The 16,151-nt window shown below is 46.3% G+C and overlaps 1 protein-coding gene across 1 annotated transcript; it reads left to right on the forward strand.

Annotated features, from left to right (window-relative positions):
• The first annotated feature begins 14,167 nt into the window (after window positions 1-14,167).
• Window positions 14,168-14,879, forward strand: LOC145106400 (uncharacterized). Its single transcript, XM_079043392.1, has 2 exons — window positions 14,168-14,676; window positions 14,759-14,879. Exons 1-2 carry the CDS (start codon window positions 14,168-14,170, stop codon window positions 14,877-14,879), a joined length of 630 nt encoding a protein of 209 aa, XP_078899518.1.
• Window positions 14,880-16,151: the final 1,272 nt, after the last annotated feature.

Consider the following 16,151-nt stretch of genomic DNA (forward strand, 5'->3'; position numbering starts at 1 on the left):
TCCATTGATGGCAATAGGTGTTGGAGTTTGGAGCAGTGCTTCGGGTGTGTGCTTCCGTGGTTCGGTTCTTCATTTCAGGTGAGTTATCCTCACTATATCGACAGGGTCTACGACACCAAGGCCGACCCTTTATCAGATGGAAATCATGGTATTGTTGTTATGCTATTGCTTTGCTAGATCTGCATCCTGGTATTTAGGATGGTGTTATGTTAGTGACCTGGTTAAGGTCGGTACCCGGTATATAGGGTAATGCTATGCTAGTGACCGGTTAGGTCGGAATCCTGGTTAGGATTTTTGATATGCTATGTGATCTGTTAGACTGATAGTCTGGTTAAGGATTTGTTATGTGATGAATTGTTTTATGTGCACATGGTTGTTTGACGGGGGTTGGGTTGAGGCGGGTCCTGCTTTGTGCTGTAGGCCAACATACCCAGGTCGGACCGAATATTCCGAAGGCCCAGCGAGCGGTCCGGATAGGCTGAAGGCCCCAAGAGGGCGAACCAGACATGCCAAGCCTCGGAGAGTGGACCAGGCCGACTGAAGGCCCTGTGTGGGCGGACCAGTCATACTGTAAACTCAGAGAGTGGACCAGGTGGATTGAAGGCCCGGTGCGGGCGGACCAATCACACTGTAGACTCGATGTACATGGCTGGACTCGGAGGGTGGACCAGGTGGACTGAAGGCCCGGTGCGGGCGGACCAGTCACACAGTAGACCCGATGTGCATGGCTATTCTATTTGTGATATGTTATGAGTATGTTTATGTGTGGTTGGTATTTTGGGGGTAACTCACTAAGCTTTCGGGCTTACAGTTTAGTGTATTGTTTCAGGTACTTCAGGAGATCATGGCAAGGTGAAGGCGTGATCGTACCGCTCCTCATGTTTTATGATTTATGTGATATGGTCCTGGGGGATACTCTGATGTTTAAACTATTTTGAAAACGATATGTATGAACTTAATGGTTTTTGAATGAATTAAAATGTTTTAATTTGGCTCAATTTTTATGGGTGTTACAAGTTGGTATCAGAGCCTTGGTTTGAGTGAATTGGAGGAACATTTGTGTGAATCCAGTCTCAAATCAAGGAGGGATTTTCAAAATGGTTTTCAAAAGGTTTTCAAAATAAGTAAAGGAGGATGCAGAGGGTACGATCAGCCAAGGCTAGTAAGTAGACCCCAAAATACCATACAAGTTATTTGATTATGTGATATGTTAGAACAACATGCTAGTACTAGGCTAGGGAATTTCAGGAATTGCATGATAGAATTTCCTGATTATGTGATGCCTACTAGCCTAGGTTTTTCCTTATATGAGATATTCAGATTTCCTCTAGGAGTGAGGATTGAGCGCTCGCCGTGTGTGTGTATATGGTTAGAGTGTTGTGGTGATACTTCAGACAAATATGGGTAGGTGTGAAAGGTAGTATGGGCCCGTACTACTGAAAGCACAGGACCCATACGTGTATCAAGGAAGTCACAACTCTCTAGGGTATCAGTTATGAGATAGTTCCCCGGGCGGGTATGTGATGTGTCTAAGGGTCTTGTTGGTGTATTGCAGTATGGCGATTACGAGACGTTTCGGGGCACGATCCGGTTCAGGATCGGGATCAGGAGAGGGTGGTCAGGATGGACCAGTACCACCCGAGGTCTTTGGTCAGATGAGTACGGATGAGTTGGATGCCAGGATTCGTGAGATCCTGCATGATGAGGTTGCTGCCATGTTCAGGGCTGAGTTGCCAGAGATGTTTGGGTCGATCAAGACCGCCATGGTTGAGTATTTTGATGAGCGCTATGCAGCTCTTGTGGAGACGGCTGCCGTGGCAGCTATATCGGCTGTAGCAGCGGCATGGGGAGGAACCGATCGAGGTTTTCAGTATCGGGACTTCGATAATACGAAGCCCCTTACTTTCGATGGAGTTCAGAATCCGATCGTTGCTATGAGATGGTTGTCAGACGTGGAAGGATGTTTCTTCACGTGTTCATGCCCTGCTGATCAGAGGGTGAGGTGTGCTCTGAACCTTTTGAGGCTCGGGGAGAAGGATTGGTGGAGGTTGACTATGGGATCTTATTCGGATGCGCAGCGGGCTGCGGTTACTTGGGATCTGTTCCGGGAGATGTTCAGCACTCGTTATGTTCCATGGGTTGAGAGAGAGAGGTTGGCTCAGGAGTTCTTGGAGCTGAAGTAGGATTCGGAGTCGGTGACGGAGATCACCAGTATGTTCACTGAGAGAGCGATGTTTTGCCTGGAGTTCGCGTCGGAGCAGGCTCAGATGTCCCAGTATCTGAGTATGCTCAAGAGGGATATTAGACAGTTTGTGTCCACGCAGAGATGTGATACCTTGTTAGAGTTGCAGGAGGCCGCCAGGCGGCGTGAGTTGGAGATTGAGTTGCAGTTGCAAGAGCAGATGCAGGCCCCGGTGCAGTCGCAGCCGGCGCCGAAACGGTTCAAAACCGTTGACTCCAGGATTGGGGGTCAGAGCAGCCATACTTGTGAGAAGTGTGGGAAGGGTCATACCGGAGTTTGTAGGTCCGGTTGTGCGTACCGCAAGTGCGGGAGAGAGGGGCATTATGCGAGGGATTGCCGTCAGTCATCCTCGGTACAGGATATGAGGATTTGTTATCACTGTCATCGGGTTGGACACTTGAGGGCCAACTGCCCACAGTTTGCTGCTGGATCGGTGCAGGCTCCAGCATCGGCCACTTTGAGGATTACTGGCGGGGGTCAGGGTGGAGCGGAGCCTCCGAGGGCTCAGGGACGCGCATTCCAGCTTACAGCAGAGGAGGTCAGGGCAGAGACAGATGCAGTTGCGGGTATGTTTCCATCTTGTTATCTTGTTATTTGTGTGGTATTGTAAATCTGTCTGCATTGTTCCGCATGTTTCGTAGTATGATTGAGGATCTTAGTAGTTAGGAGTTGTAGTTGGCGTTCAGAAGGACTCTTGGTCAAAAGATAAGGTATATGATCTCGTTACTAGGAATAGCAACTGCGATGCGAGAAGTGTTCAGTTGAGATTCGAACTTCCTTGGAGTTCGGGATGTGCGATGACCGGAGAGTGTTCTGCGGAGATTGCTCACCCGAAGGGATTTAGTTCCGGGAAAAGAGGGGGAACTTTATCAAGTAAGGTCGATCGAGTTATGCCGGTTTGTCAGCGGAAGTTAGTAGTTGGTACACTAAGTGGGGGAGAATTGGAAAATTCTCCGGTGAAAACAGCAAGTATTCAGGGTTGGTTAGCTGTTTAGATTCATCAGTGTTGTTAGCCGAGGGTGTGGCATGATTGGAGCAAGATATAGACAAGTGGGGCAGGGAACAGACCATAGTTTCAGGTGAGGTAGTTGGTCGATGGTCGATGTGAGGCCTGGGTTTAGGCCATGGAAAGGATTCCGGGAACAGAACTGGAGTTCGGAACCCCAAGAGGGCTAGAACAGACTGCATGGGAGAGATTCCCGGGATGGATGGTTCAGGGTGACGTACGACAGTTTTGAGCGGTCCGGATAGACTGAAGGTCGGAAGGCGTACCAGTCAGACCGAAGGCTCGGGGAACGGTCCAGATAGGCTGAAGGCCCAGGAGGGCGGTCCAGACATGCTGAAGGTTCTGAGAGTGGTCCAGATAGGCTGAAGGCCTGGTAAGGCGGTCCAGTCATGCTGAAGACTCTGTATGTGTTAGTAGATCTGTATGCGGAGAATGAGTGATTATGTCGCCATGCAATAGTAATCGATATGGTCTGGCCCCAAGTATTGATCATGATGATGGAGTTGGCTGGAGGCCGTGCGTGGGCCTTGTTAGTTATGTGATCGGATTCGGAAGTATATGGGAGTTCGAGAATAGCAGTTGCTCTACATGGATAGTGTAGAGTGGAGTTTAGCTCTGTGGCACTTATAGGTACGGTAAGGGTTGTTGAGTAGACTTCCTGGAAAGGGAAGGTATGTAGCTCCGGAAGGAGTTTGGGTCCTCTGAAAGGAAGGCGGTGGAGTAAATGGATGATCGAAAGTTCTTGGTAGTAAGCACTGGGATTGTACCAGATATATGGAAGCACATACGGGTTGGATGCCCGTTGAGGTTGTGGCAATGTTGGATGATGCGCAGGCATGTTTTCAGTCTCCTTGGAAGAGGTGGAGGAAAGTGGTTCCAGATTGGAGATTGGGACAGAGGAAGGTGAGACAGTAGGTTAATAGACTCGGGAGTAGTCTGGACTGGTGCTGAGGACTGTATAAGGATGTTACAGTCGGAGGTCGAGGACCTAGAGATCGTGATAGGGAGGTGTGAGTGGGTTGCACTCCGTTGTGTCGAACCGAAGGGTTCGAGGGTGACGCAAGGACAAGTTCCTTAGTTCCTAGTATTGTTGTAGACTTGAGTTATGTATGTGGAGGTATTCCAATCTGGGGTATTCCATCATGAGGATTCGTTCCAGGTTGCAAGTTATCAGGGTTATCGCCAATCTTGGGCGAAGGAAGATGGATTAGTGTCTTGGAAGAACTCAGTGGGTGTTGTGGTATCCAGTTTTCGCAGGTTGCGAATGAATGCCTAATACGGAAGTAAGGCAGTGTCTTCAGGTGGCACTTAGTTGATGAGTGTTGTCATCAGAGAAAAGAAGCCGGTGGCCGGCTTGAAGCAGTAATCAGGACCCTGCAAGGGAAGAGATGGATTTTAGGGATTCGATAACTGTGTTTGAAGGAATCTGGGCCGGTTTGAGATCAGTGGATGCATTGTAGGTGTATCATCCGGAAGTTTGTGTTGCCACAGGCTTCGAGGACGAAGCCCAATTTAAGTGGGGGAGAGTTGTAACATCCCAAATTCAGAAGCAAGAAGTTGAAGGGTGGTAAGTGTAAATTAAGGAAGCTACTCGACGAGTAGGTATGCTACTCGTCGAGTCGGAGCGGGATTTGATCGTGGGTTAAATGGCCAACTCGCCGAGTCGGAAGATGTACTCGACGAGTTGGTGCTGGAATGAGAAACCCTAATCCCGAGGGTTGCACCCTATTTAAAGGACTTTATGTCCTTCTCCCAGCCTCCTATTCCCCCAAAGAGTTCCAGAAAACCCTAATTTCGTGTGAGACTTCATTATTGAGGAGATTGGAGCTTGGAAGAGGAATTTGGTGGAAGGAGCTTGAGGAATTAGAGGCTAGCATCAAGGGGCTTGTGTAGATCTGGAATCTACCTCAGTTTTGGGCACATCTCAGAGGTAAGGAACCATTATCCTAAGCTATTTCCTTTTTGGTTCATCCTTGGTGGTTGATTTGGAGTTCTTTGGCTTGTTTGAGATCTATTTCGGGTTTGGAGTTTAGATCTGGGGTTGCTACTCCAGATCTAGGCTTGTGATGGTCCAAAATGTCATAAAGCTTCTGTTTAAGAGTTGTTGGTGAAGCCCCCTAGTCCTTAGCCCTAGACCTAGTGTGTTTTGGGCCTATACCTCCTTGGTTTCACGTAAAGTTTGCAACTTTATGTGAGGGTTAGACTGTAGAAGAGTGGATCTATGGATTGGAGCCCCTGCATGGCTCGAAAAGCCTCTGTATGGATTGAGAACTGGAGAGACTCGGCGAGTCACATGGGTGTACTCGACGAGTTGTATGAAGATTGCCTTGGACTCGGCGAGTCTGGTCGCAGAACCTAACCTCTTCTGGTTAAGATGCAGATCAGTGAGTCGAGGGGCGACTCAGTGAGTTGGACAATATGGGACTCGGACATCGTTGGACTCGACGAGTCTTGGGGTGACTCGGCGAGTTGAAGTCGTGTTCTAAGAGTTTTTCAGTGTATAAGGACTCGACAAGTCAACGGGTTGACTCGGCGAGTAGGGTCAGTCAGGAATTTGAATTTGGCCTGGACTTTGACTTTGACCTTCAAGGGTGTTATGGTAATTGGTTATTTATGTCAATGGTCCATTGATGGCAATAGGTGTTGGAGTTTGGAGCAGTGCTTCGGGTGTGTGCTTCCGTGGTTCGGTTCTTCATTTCAGGTGAGTTATCCTCACTATATCGACAGGGTCTACGACACCAAGGCCGACCCTTTATCAGATGGAAATCATGGTATTGTTGCTATGCTATTGCTTTGCTAGATCTGCATCCTGGTATTTAGGATGGTGTTATGTTAGTGACCTGGTTAAGGTCGGTACCCGGTATATAGGGTAATGCTATGCTAGTGACCGGTTAGGTCGGAATCCTGGTTAGGATTTTTGATATGCTATGTGATCTGTTAGACTAATAGTCTAGTTAAGGATTTGTTATGTGATGAATTGTTTTATGTGCACATGGTTGTTTGACGGGGGTTGGGTTGAGGCGGGTCCTGCTTTGTGCTGTAGGCCAACATACCCAGGTCGGACCGGATATTCCGAAGGCCCAGCGAGCGGTCCGGATAGGCTGAAGGCCCCAAGAGGGCGAACCAGACATGCCAAGCCTCGGAGAGTGGACCAGGCCGACTGAAGGCCCTGTGTGGGCGGACCAGTCATACTGTAAACTCAGAGAGTGGACCAGGTGGATTGAAGGCCCGGTGCGGGCGGACCAATCACACTGTAGACTCGATGTACATGGCTGGACTCGGAGGGTGGACCAGGTGGACTGAAGGCCCGGTGCGGGCGGACCAGTCACACAGTAGACCCGATGTGCATGGCTGTTCTATTTGTGATATGTTATGAGTATGTTTATGTGTGGTTGGTATTTTGGGGGTAACTCACTAAGCTTTCGGGCTTACAGTTTAGTGTATTGTTTCAGGTACTTCAGGAGATCGTGGCAAGGCGAAGGCGTGATCGTACCGCTCCTCATGTTTTATGATTTATGTGATATGGTCCTGGGGGATACTCTGATGTTTAAACTATTTTGAAAACGATATGTATGAACTTAATGGTTTTTGAATGAATTAAAATGTTTTAATTTGGCTCAATTTTTATGGGTGTTACAAGTTGGTATCAGAGCCTTGGTTTGAGTGAATTGGAGGAACATTTGTGTGAATCCAGTCTCAAATCAAGGAGGGATTTTGAAAATGGTTTTCAAAAGGTTTTCAAAATAAGTAAAGGAGGATGCAGAGGGTACGATCAGCCAGAGCTAGTAAGTAGACCCCAAAATACCATACAAGTTATTTGATTATGTGATATGTTAGAACAACATGCTAGTACTAGGCTAGGGAATTTCAGGAATTGCATGATAGAATTTCCTGATTATGTGATGCCTACTAGCCTAGGTTTTTCCTTATATGAGATATTCAGATTTCCTCTAGGAGTGAGGATTGAGCGCTCGCCGTGTGTGTGTATATGGTTAGAGTGTTGTGGTGATACTTCAGACAAATATGGGTAGGTGTGAAAGGTAGTATGGGCCCGTACTACTGAAAGCACAGGACCCATACGTGTATCAAGGAAGTCACAACTCTCTAGGGTATCAGTTATGAGATAGTTCCCCGGGCGGGTATGTGATGTGTCTAAGGGTCTTGTTGGTGTATTGCAGTATGGCGATTACGAGACGTTTCGGGGCACGATCCGGTTTAGGATCGGGATCAGGAGAGGGTGGTCAGGATGGACCAGTACCACCCGAGGTCTTTGGTCAGATGAGTACGGATGAGTTGGATGCCAGGATTCGTGAGATCCTGCATGATGAGGTTGCTGCCATGTTCAGGGCTGAGTTGCCAGAGATGTTTGGGTCGATCAAGACCGCCATGGTTGAGTATTTTGATGAGCGCTATGCAGCTCTTGTGGAGACGGCTGCCGTGGCAGCTATATCGGCTGTAGCAGCGGCAGGGGGAGGAACCGATCGAGGTTTTCAGTATCGGGACTTCGATAATACGAAGCCCCTTACTTTCGATGGAGTTCAGAATCCGATCGTTGCTATGAGATGGTTGTCAGACGTGGAAGGATGTTTCTTCACGTGTTCATGCCCTGCTGATCAGAGGGTGAGGTGTGCTCTGAACCTTTTGAGGCTCGGGGAGAAGGATTGGTGGAGGTTGACTATGGGATCTTATTCGGATGCGCAGCGGGCTGCGGTTACTTGGGATCTGTTCCGGGAGATGTTCAGCACTCGTTATGTTCCATGGGTTGAGAGAGAGAGGTTGGCTCAGGAGTTCTTGGAGCTGAAGTAGGATTCGGAGTCGGTGACGGAGATCACCAGTATGTTCACTGAGAGAGCGATGTTTTGCCTGGAGTTCGCGTCGGAGCAGGATCAGATGTCCCAGTATCTGAGTATGCTCAAGAGGGATATTAGACAGTTTGTGTCCACGCAGAGATGTGATACCTTGTTAGAGTTGCAGGAGGCCGCCAGGCGGCGTGAGTTGGAGATTGAGTTGCAGTTGCAAGAGCAGATGCAGGCCCCGGTGCAGTCGCAGCCGGCGCCGAAACGGTTCAAAACCGTTGACTCCAGGATTGGGGGTCAGAGCAGCCATACTTGTGAGAAGTGTGGGAAGGGTCATACCGGAGTTTGTAGGTCCGGTTGTGCGTACCGCAAGTGCGGGAGAGAGGGGCATTATGCGAGGGATTGCCGTCAGTCATCCTTGGTACAGGATATGAGGATTTGTTATCACTGTCATCGGGTTGGACACTTGAGGGCCAACTGCCCACAGTTTGCTGCTGGATCGGTGCAGGCTCCAGCATCGGCCACTTTGAGGATTACTGGCGGGGGTCAGGGTGGAGCGGAGCCTCCGAGGGCTCAGGGACGCGCATTCCAGCTTACAGCAGAGGAGGTCAGGGCAGAGACAGATGCAGTTGCGGGTATGTTTCCATCTTGTTATCTTGTTATTTGTGTGGTATTGTAAATCTGTCTGCATTGTTCCGCATGTTTCGTAGTATGATTGAGGATCTTAGTAGTTAGGAGTTGTAGTTGGCGTTCAGAAGGACTCTTGGTCAAAAGATAAGGTATATGATCTCGTTACTAGGAATAGCAACTGCGATGCGAGAAGTGTTCAGTTGAGATTCGAACTTCCTTGGAGTTCGGGATGTGCGATGACCGGAGAGTGTTCTGCGGAGATTGCTCACCCGAAGGGATTTAGTTCCGGGAAAAGAGGGGGAACTTTATCAAGTAAGGTCGATCGAGTTATGCCGGTTTGTCAGCGGAAGTTAGTAGTTGGTACACTAAGTGGGGGAGAATTGGAAAATTCTCCGGTGAAAACAGCAAGTATTCAGGGTTGGTTAGCTGTTTAGATTCATCAGTGTTGTTAGCCGAGGGTGTGGCATGATTGGAGCAAGATATAGACAAGTGGGGCAGGGAACAGACCATAGTTTCAGGTGAGGTAGTTGGTCGATGGTCGATGTGAGGCCTGGGTTTAGGCCATGGAAAGGATTCCGGGAACAGAACTGGAGTTCGGAACCCCAAGAGGGCTAGAACAGACTGCATGGGAGAGATTCCCGGGATGGATGGTTCAGGGTGACGTACGACAGTTTTGAGCGGTCCGGATAGACTGAAGGTCGGAAGGCGTACCAGTCAGACCGAAGGCTCGGCGAACGGTCCAGATAGGCTGAAGGCCCAGGAGGGCGGTCCAGACATGCTGAAGGTTCTGAGAGTGGTCCAGATAGGCTGAAGGCCTGGTAAGGCGGTCCAGTCATGCTGAAGACTCTGTATGTGTTAGTAGATCTGTATGCGGAGAATGAGTGATTATGTCGCCATGCAATAGTAATCGATATGGTCTGGCCCCAAGTATTGATCATGATGATGGAGTTGGCTGGAGGCCGTGCGTGGGCCTTGTTAGTTATGTGATCGGATTCGGAAGTATATGGGAGTTCGAGAATAGCAGTTGCTCTACATGGATAGTGTAGAGTGGAGTTTAGCTCTGTGGCACTTATAGGTGCGGTAAGGGTTGTTGAGTAGACTTCCTGGAAAGGGAAGGTATGTAGCTCCGGAAGGAGTTTGGGTCCTCTGAAAGGAAGGCGGTGGAGTAAATGGATGATCGAAAGTTCTTGGTAGTAAGCACTGGGATTGTACCAGATATATGGAAGCACATACGGGTTGGATGCCCGTTGAGGTTGTGGCAATGTTGGATGATGCGCAGGCATGTTTTCAGTCTCCTTGGAAGAGGTGGAGGAAAGTGGTTCCAGATTGGAGATTGGGACAGAGGAAGGTGAGACAGTAGGTTAATAGACTCGGGAGTAGTCTGGACTGGTGCTGAGGACTGTATAAGGATGTTACAGTCGGAGGTCGAGGACCTAGAGATCGTGATAGGGAGGTGTGAGTGGGTTGCACTCCGTTGTGTCGAACCGAAGGGTTCGAGGGTGACGCAAGGACAAGTTCCTTAGTTCCTAGTATTGTTGTAGACTTGAGTTATGTATGTGGAGGTATTCCAATTTGGGGTATTCCATCATGAGGATTCGTTCCAGGTTGCAAGTTATCAGGGTTATCGCCAATCTTGGGCGAAGGAAGATGGATTAGTGTCTTGGCAGAACTCAGTGGGTGTTGTGGTATCCAGTTTTCGCAGGTTGCGAATGAATGCCTAATACGGAAGTAAGGCAGTGTCTTCAGGTGGCACTTAGTTGATGAGTGTTGTCATCAGAGAAAAGAAGCCGGTGGCCGGCTTGAAGCAGTAATCAGGACCCTGCAAGGGAAGAGATGGATTTTAGGGATTCGATAACTGTGTTTGAAGGAATCTGGGCCGGTTTGAGATCAGTGGATGCATTGTAGGTGTATCATCCGGAAGTTTGTGTTGCCATAGGCTTCGAGGACGAAGCCTAATTTAAGTGGGGGAGGGTTGTAACATCCCAAATTCAGAAGCAAGAAGTTGAAGGGTGGTAAGTGTAAATTAAGGAAGCTACTCGACGAGTAGGTATGCTACTCGTCGAGTCGGAGCGGGATTTGATCGTGGGTTAAATGGCCAACTCGCCGAGTCGGAAGATGTACTCGACGAGTTGGTGCTGGAATGAGAAACCCTAATCCCGAGGGTTGCACCCTATTTAAAGGACTTTATGTCCTTCTCCCAGCCTCCTATTCCCCCAAAGAGTTCCAGAAAACCCTAATTTCGTGTGAGACTTCATTATTGAGGAGATTGGAGCTTGGAAGAGGAATTTGGTGGAAGGAGCTTGAGGAATTAGAGGCTAGCATCAAGGGGCTTGTGTAGATCTGGAATCTACCTCAGTTTTGGGCACATCTCAGAGGTAAGGAACCATTATCCTAAGCTATTTCCTTTTTGGTTCATCCTTGGTGGTTGATTTGGAGTTCTTTGGCTTGTTTGAGATCTATTTCGGGTTTGGAGTTTAGATCTGGGGTTGCTACTCCAGATCTAGGCTTGTGATGGTCCAAAATGTCATAAAGGTTCTGTTTAAGAGTTGTTGGTGAAGCCCCCTAGTCCTTAGCCCTAGACCTAGTGTGTTTTGGGCCTATACCTCCTTGGTTTCACGTAAAGTTTGCAACTTTATGTGAGGGTTAGACTGTAGAAGAGTGGATCTATGGATTGGAGCCCCTGCATGGCTCGAAAAGCCTCTGTATGGATTGAGAACTGGAGAGACTCGGCGAGTCACATGGGTGTACTCGACGAGTTGTATGAAGATTGCCTTGGACTCGGCGAGTCTGTTCTTGGACTCGGCGAGTCTGGTCGCAGAACCTAACCTCTTCTGGTTAAGAGGCAGATCAGTGAGTCGAGGGGTGACTCAGTGAGTTGGACAGGATGGGACTCAGATATCGTTGGACTCGACGAGTGTTGGGGTGACTCGGCAAGTTGAAGTCGTGTTCTAAGAGTTTTCAGAGTATAAGGACTCGACGAGTCAACAGGTTGACTCGGCGAGTCAACAGGTTGACTCGGCGAGTAGGGTCAGTCAGGAAGTTTGACTTTGGCCTGGACTTTGACTTTGTCCTTCAAGGGTGTTATGGTAATTGGTTATTTATGTCAATGTTCCATTGTTGGCAATAGGTGTTGGAGTTTGGAGCAGTGCTTCGGGTGTGTGCTTCCGTGGTTCGGTTCTTCATTTCAGGTGAGTTATCCTCACTATATCGACAGGGTCTACGGCACCAAGGCCGGCCCTTTATCGGATGGAAATCCGGGTATTGTTGTTATGTTATTGCTTTGCTAGATCTGCATCCTGGTATTTAGGATGGTGTTATGTTAGTGACCTGGTTAAGGTCGGTACCCGGTATATAGGGTAATGCTATGCTAGTGACCGGTTAGGTCGGAATCCTGGTTAGGATGTTGATATGCTATGTGATCTGTTAGACTGATAGTCTGGTTAAGGATTTCTTCTGTGATGAATTGTTTTATGTGCACATGGTTGTTTGACGGGGGTTGGGTTGAGGCGGGTCCTGCTTTGTGCTGTAGGCCAACATACCCAGGGCGGACCAGATATTCCGAAGGCCCAGCGAGCAGTCCGGATAGGCTGAAGGCCCCAAGAGGTCGGACCAGACATGCCGAGCCTCGGAGAGTGGACCAGGCCGACTGAAGGCCCAGTGTGGGCGGACCAGTCATACTGTAGACTCAGAGAGTGGACCAGGTGGATTGAAGGCCCGGTGCGGGCGGACCAATCAAACTATAGACTCGATGTACATGGCTGGACTCGGAGGGTGGACCAGGTGGACTGAAGGCCCGGTGCGGGCGGACCAGTCACACAGTAGACCCGATGTGCATGGCTGTTCTATTTGTGATATGTTATGAGTATGTTTATGTGTGGTTGGTATTTTGGGGGTAACTCACTAAGCTTTCGGGCTTACAGTTTAGTGTATTGTTTCAGGTACTTCAGGAGATCGTGGCAAGGTGAAGGCGTGATCGTACCGCTCCTCATGTTTTATGATTTATGTGATATGGTCCTGGGGGATACTCTGATGTTTAAACTATTTTGAAAACATGATGTATGAACTTAATGGTTTTTGAATGAATTAAAATGTTTTAATTTGGCTCAATTTTTGTGGGTGTTACATTTAGGGTTTTTCAACACACAATTGACTATAAGAGATGTATTGTATAAGATTTTGAGCTTTACTGAAGAATGTTGATTATGTTTGTTGTCATTGAATGAGCATAGGTTATAGTATCAAATTAGGGTTACAAGTATCACAGTAGAGGATGTTTACATGAGTCCAGAATGTCCTAGCCTAAATGCTAGATGTGACAGTGTGTCATGTAATGACCATTAGATATTCGGTCACTAAATTTGTAGTCACAACTTAATATATTGTAAGTACATGATATTGTTAACGACCAAAAGTTGGACCTAGCATAAATAAGGACTTCTCTTATAGTGAATGTAAACAAAAATCTTATAGCGAGGGGAGATAAAGTTAGACGGTAGCAAGGTCAAAATATCGCTAATAATTCATGATTGACCTTTTATGTTAGCTTGAGAGCGATTGATGTGGTCGTTTGAATGGTGCATTTTATCATTTTAGTTAAAATATATATTTGCACTTCTAACAACTATTTTGTTGAAAATTAACATTTTGTAAAAGTAAAATAATTATTGCTATAGTTTGGACAGGAACAATCAATGAAGCAGAATGCCTAATTTATGTAGCTCGTTGTAAATTGATCTCTGTAACATGTATATTCCTCACAAGTGTCTTCAAAAAAAATGATGCGGCATAAAAAAATCTAATGTATTACCACTCCCTTTAGCCTTTAGTCTTAAGGAGTTCTAAAACAGCACATGCCATAAACTAACAAAGGCACGTGAGTATGAGATCTGAGTAATGCTACAGATATATAAGTGCATAGGAACAAAACCATAGCTGGAAAACCACCTCGTGGATTCTCATCATCCCTCCACATAACCCCTTCCGGAAAATATGGTGAGTATACTCTAGAATATGCAAAGTTGATAGATACCCATACTTTCCACTCCATGCTCGTTAGTTTTTCTCATAGAAAACAATCACGTTCAACGTTCTTGTTTCTTTTTGTTCGAGATTAGAAAAGTGTTTCATCCAATCTTAATTAGCTCTCACATGGATATCCATATTTCGCATTTTCCCAAGATGCATTAAACTGTCTCATCTCACAGGCATCATCCACCTGGTTCTGATTCAAATCAAAGAAATAGTGGGTTGCCATGTATCACCGAGATATTGCAAGGAAGTGAAAACCGAGAGATAGCAATGGCTCCACGTCTGTTGTCCCACATTTTGATGCACCTAAATTATTTTCCATTCAAGTGCATGATATGCGGAGTGCTTTCATTCCATCATTATGGGGCTTTTAACTTTGTATAAATTCCAAAGAGTAAGGCTGGTAGTTGGTATCACTAAAAATTGTATTTCCCCTCTTCAAAAAGATTACTACCAAACAATCAAATGGGGTTTTCTCCAAAACCATCATCCAAGAAAGATTTCCGATCCATTACTTTGCCATTCAGATCACATCCATGCACCTACAGAATCGACAAAGTGCTGAATAAAGTTAAAACATGGGAGTCCACATCATCGTTATCGAATCCATCTGCCGAAATCATTTGCAGCGGTGTGTTTCAACTGACGGAGTTGTATGAATGTTTGGATGACCTTGTCAAAACATGTCCTTCAAAAACTTCGTTAGATTCCAGCAATCAGAACATGAGATGGACGGATGAGTTACTTGATCGATCTGTTATTTTCTTGGATATTTTCAGCGATATATATGATCTCATGTTGCAGACAAAAGAACATGTGAGGGATCTTGGGTGTGATCTAAGGAGAAATGGTGGTCCCAGCATCGACATCATCATTGACAATAACACTGCGTTCAGAAGGAAACTGAGAAAAGACATTCACTACTACACAATAGACCTTCACCCACGAAAATTACCCACGGACAAAATCCGTGGGTAATTACCCACACATTTGCCACAGATTTCCCATGACTAAAAAAAGCCTAATTTACAAAGTATTATCACGGATTACACACAGATTGCCCACAAAAAGAAATTTGTGGAAAATCCGTGGGAACAATATCGCCATCACCCACAGCTTACCCATAGATTTTGAAAAATGGGGAAACACTTCTGGTCTGTGGGTAAAGCGTGGGTGATTTTTCCACGGATTACGCACAGAAAAACACTGTTTTTTCATTTTCATCCCTTAAACGTTGTTTTTAAATACCATATTTCTATAGGTTTAGTAAATCAATGCATTTCTTTGTTTCATCAACTTATTATACATGTGTATAATAAGTTGATAAAATGAAGGGTCCAAGTTGTGGTTTGGGCTAGGCTTTTGGATGTATAGGTCATTTGTACTTTGTGTCTTGTAATAGAAGTGTTTTGATGTGTTTACGGCCAAGAGTGTGTTTACGGCTGTAAACAAGTTTGCGGCCGTAAACCTGTTTATGGCCAAGTCCAGTTTGCGGTCATGTCTATTCCCCTATATATAGGATCAGTCTGTGTCTGTTAGTGGTTATTGATGATCCAAAGAGTTTATGGTCATTGTCAGAGTTGTACCAGACGTTTTCTGAATACAAACGTGTGCAAGCTTTGATTCATTCTTCTTCTACTCAGTTCTCATCTTATTTGATTGTTAGATTGCTTGATCACTGGTTAAGATCCTGTTTCTAGGACCTTAAAATTGGTATCAGAGCAAGTCCGGTGTCAAATCATCTTTCAATCACGTTTTCGGTCAAAGGAGCTCAGTTTCATCGTTGTTCGAGACTGGATTTGGTGTTTTCGTGACATTAGGGGACCAGATCTGCTTACAATTCGCATTTTCATCAAGTTTGGGCATTTACAGTCAAGTGTTTACGGCCGTAAACTCCCATTCACGACCGTAAACAGGCAATCTTCATTGACCGTAAACAAGCAATCTCCCTTAACCGTAAACTCTCCTAGACCATAAACTCCCCTCAACCGTAAACTCCCTTCAACCGTAAACTCTCCTCAACCGTAAACTCTCCTTAACCGTAAACTCAACCGTTGACCGTAAACGTTGACCGTAATCGTGTAACCGCAAACTAATTTTTTTGGCATTTTAGTTTAGTTTTCAAGTTATCTTCAATTAAAAAAAATTAAAAAAATGGATTCTGAAGGTCAAGTACTTCATCATGAATTGGATTCCATCATGGGAACAACCACTCGTATTCCCCAATTGTTATCTGCAGAAGGGTTCCCAGAATGGAAATACAGAATCGAGAAATACATCAAAATGAAAGATTTCAAGGTTTGGAGAAGCATTCGCAAAGGACCAGTCACGAAAATCTACAAATCTTCCAACTAGACAAGTAATTGACAAGTTATACGCTGATTACACTGATGAGGATTTCGAAAAGGTTGAAGAACAAGAAAGAGCACTGGCTACTTTGACTATGGCT

The sequence above is a fragment of the Lactuca virosa genome, chromosome 4 (genome assembly GCF_052849685.1).
Source record: "Lactuca virosa cultivar CGN04683 chromosome 4, Lactuca_virosa_CGN04683_v6, whole genome shotgun sequence".
NCBI lineage: Eukaryota > Viridiplantae > Streptophyta > Magnoliopsida > Asterales > Asteraceae > Lactuca > Lactuca virosa.

Coding starts and splice junctions, on each gene's coding strand:
- LOC145106400 (XM_079043392.1), top strand. CDS start 14,168: ATGGGGTTTTCTCCAAAACCATCATCCAAGAAAGATTTCCGATCCATT. Junction 14,677..14,758: donor CCCACGGACAAAATCCGTGG/GTAATTACCCAC, acceptor GATTACACACAG/ATTGCCCACAAAAAGAAATT.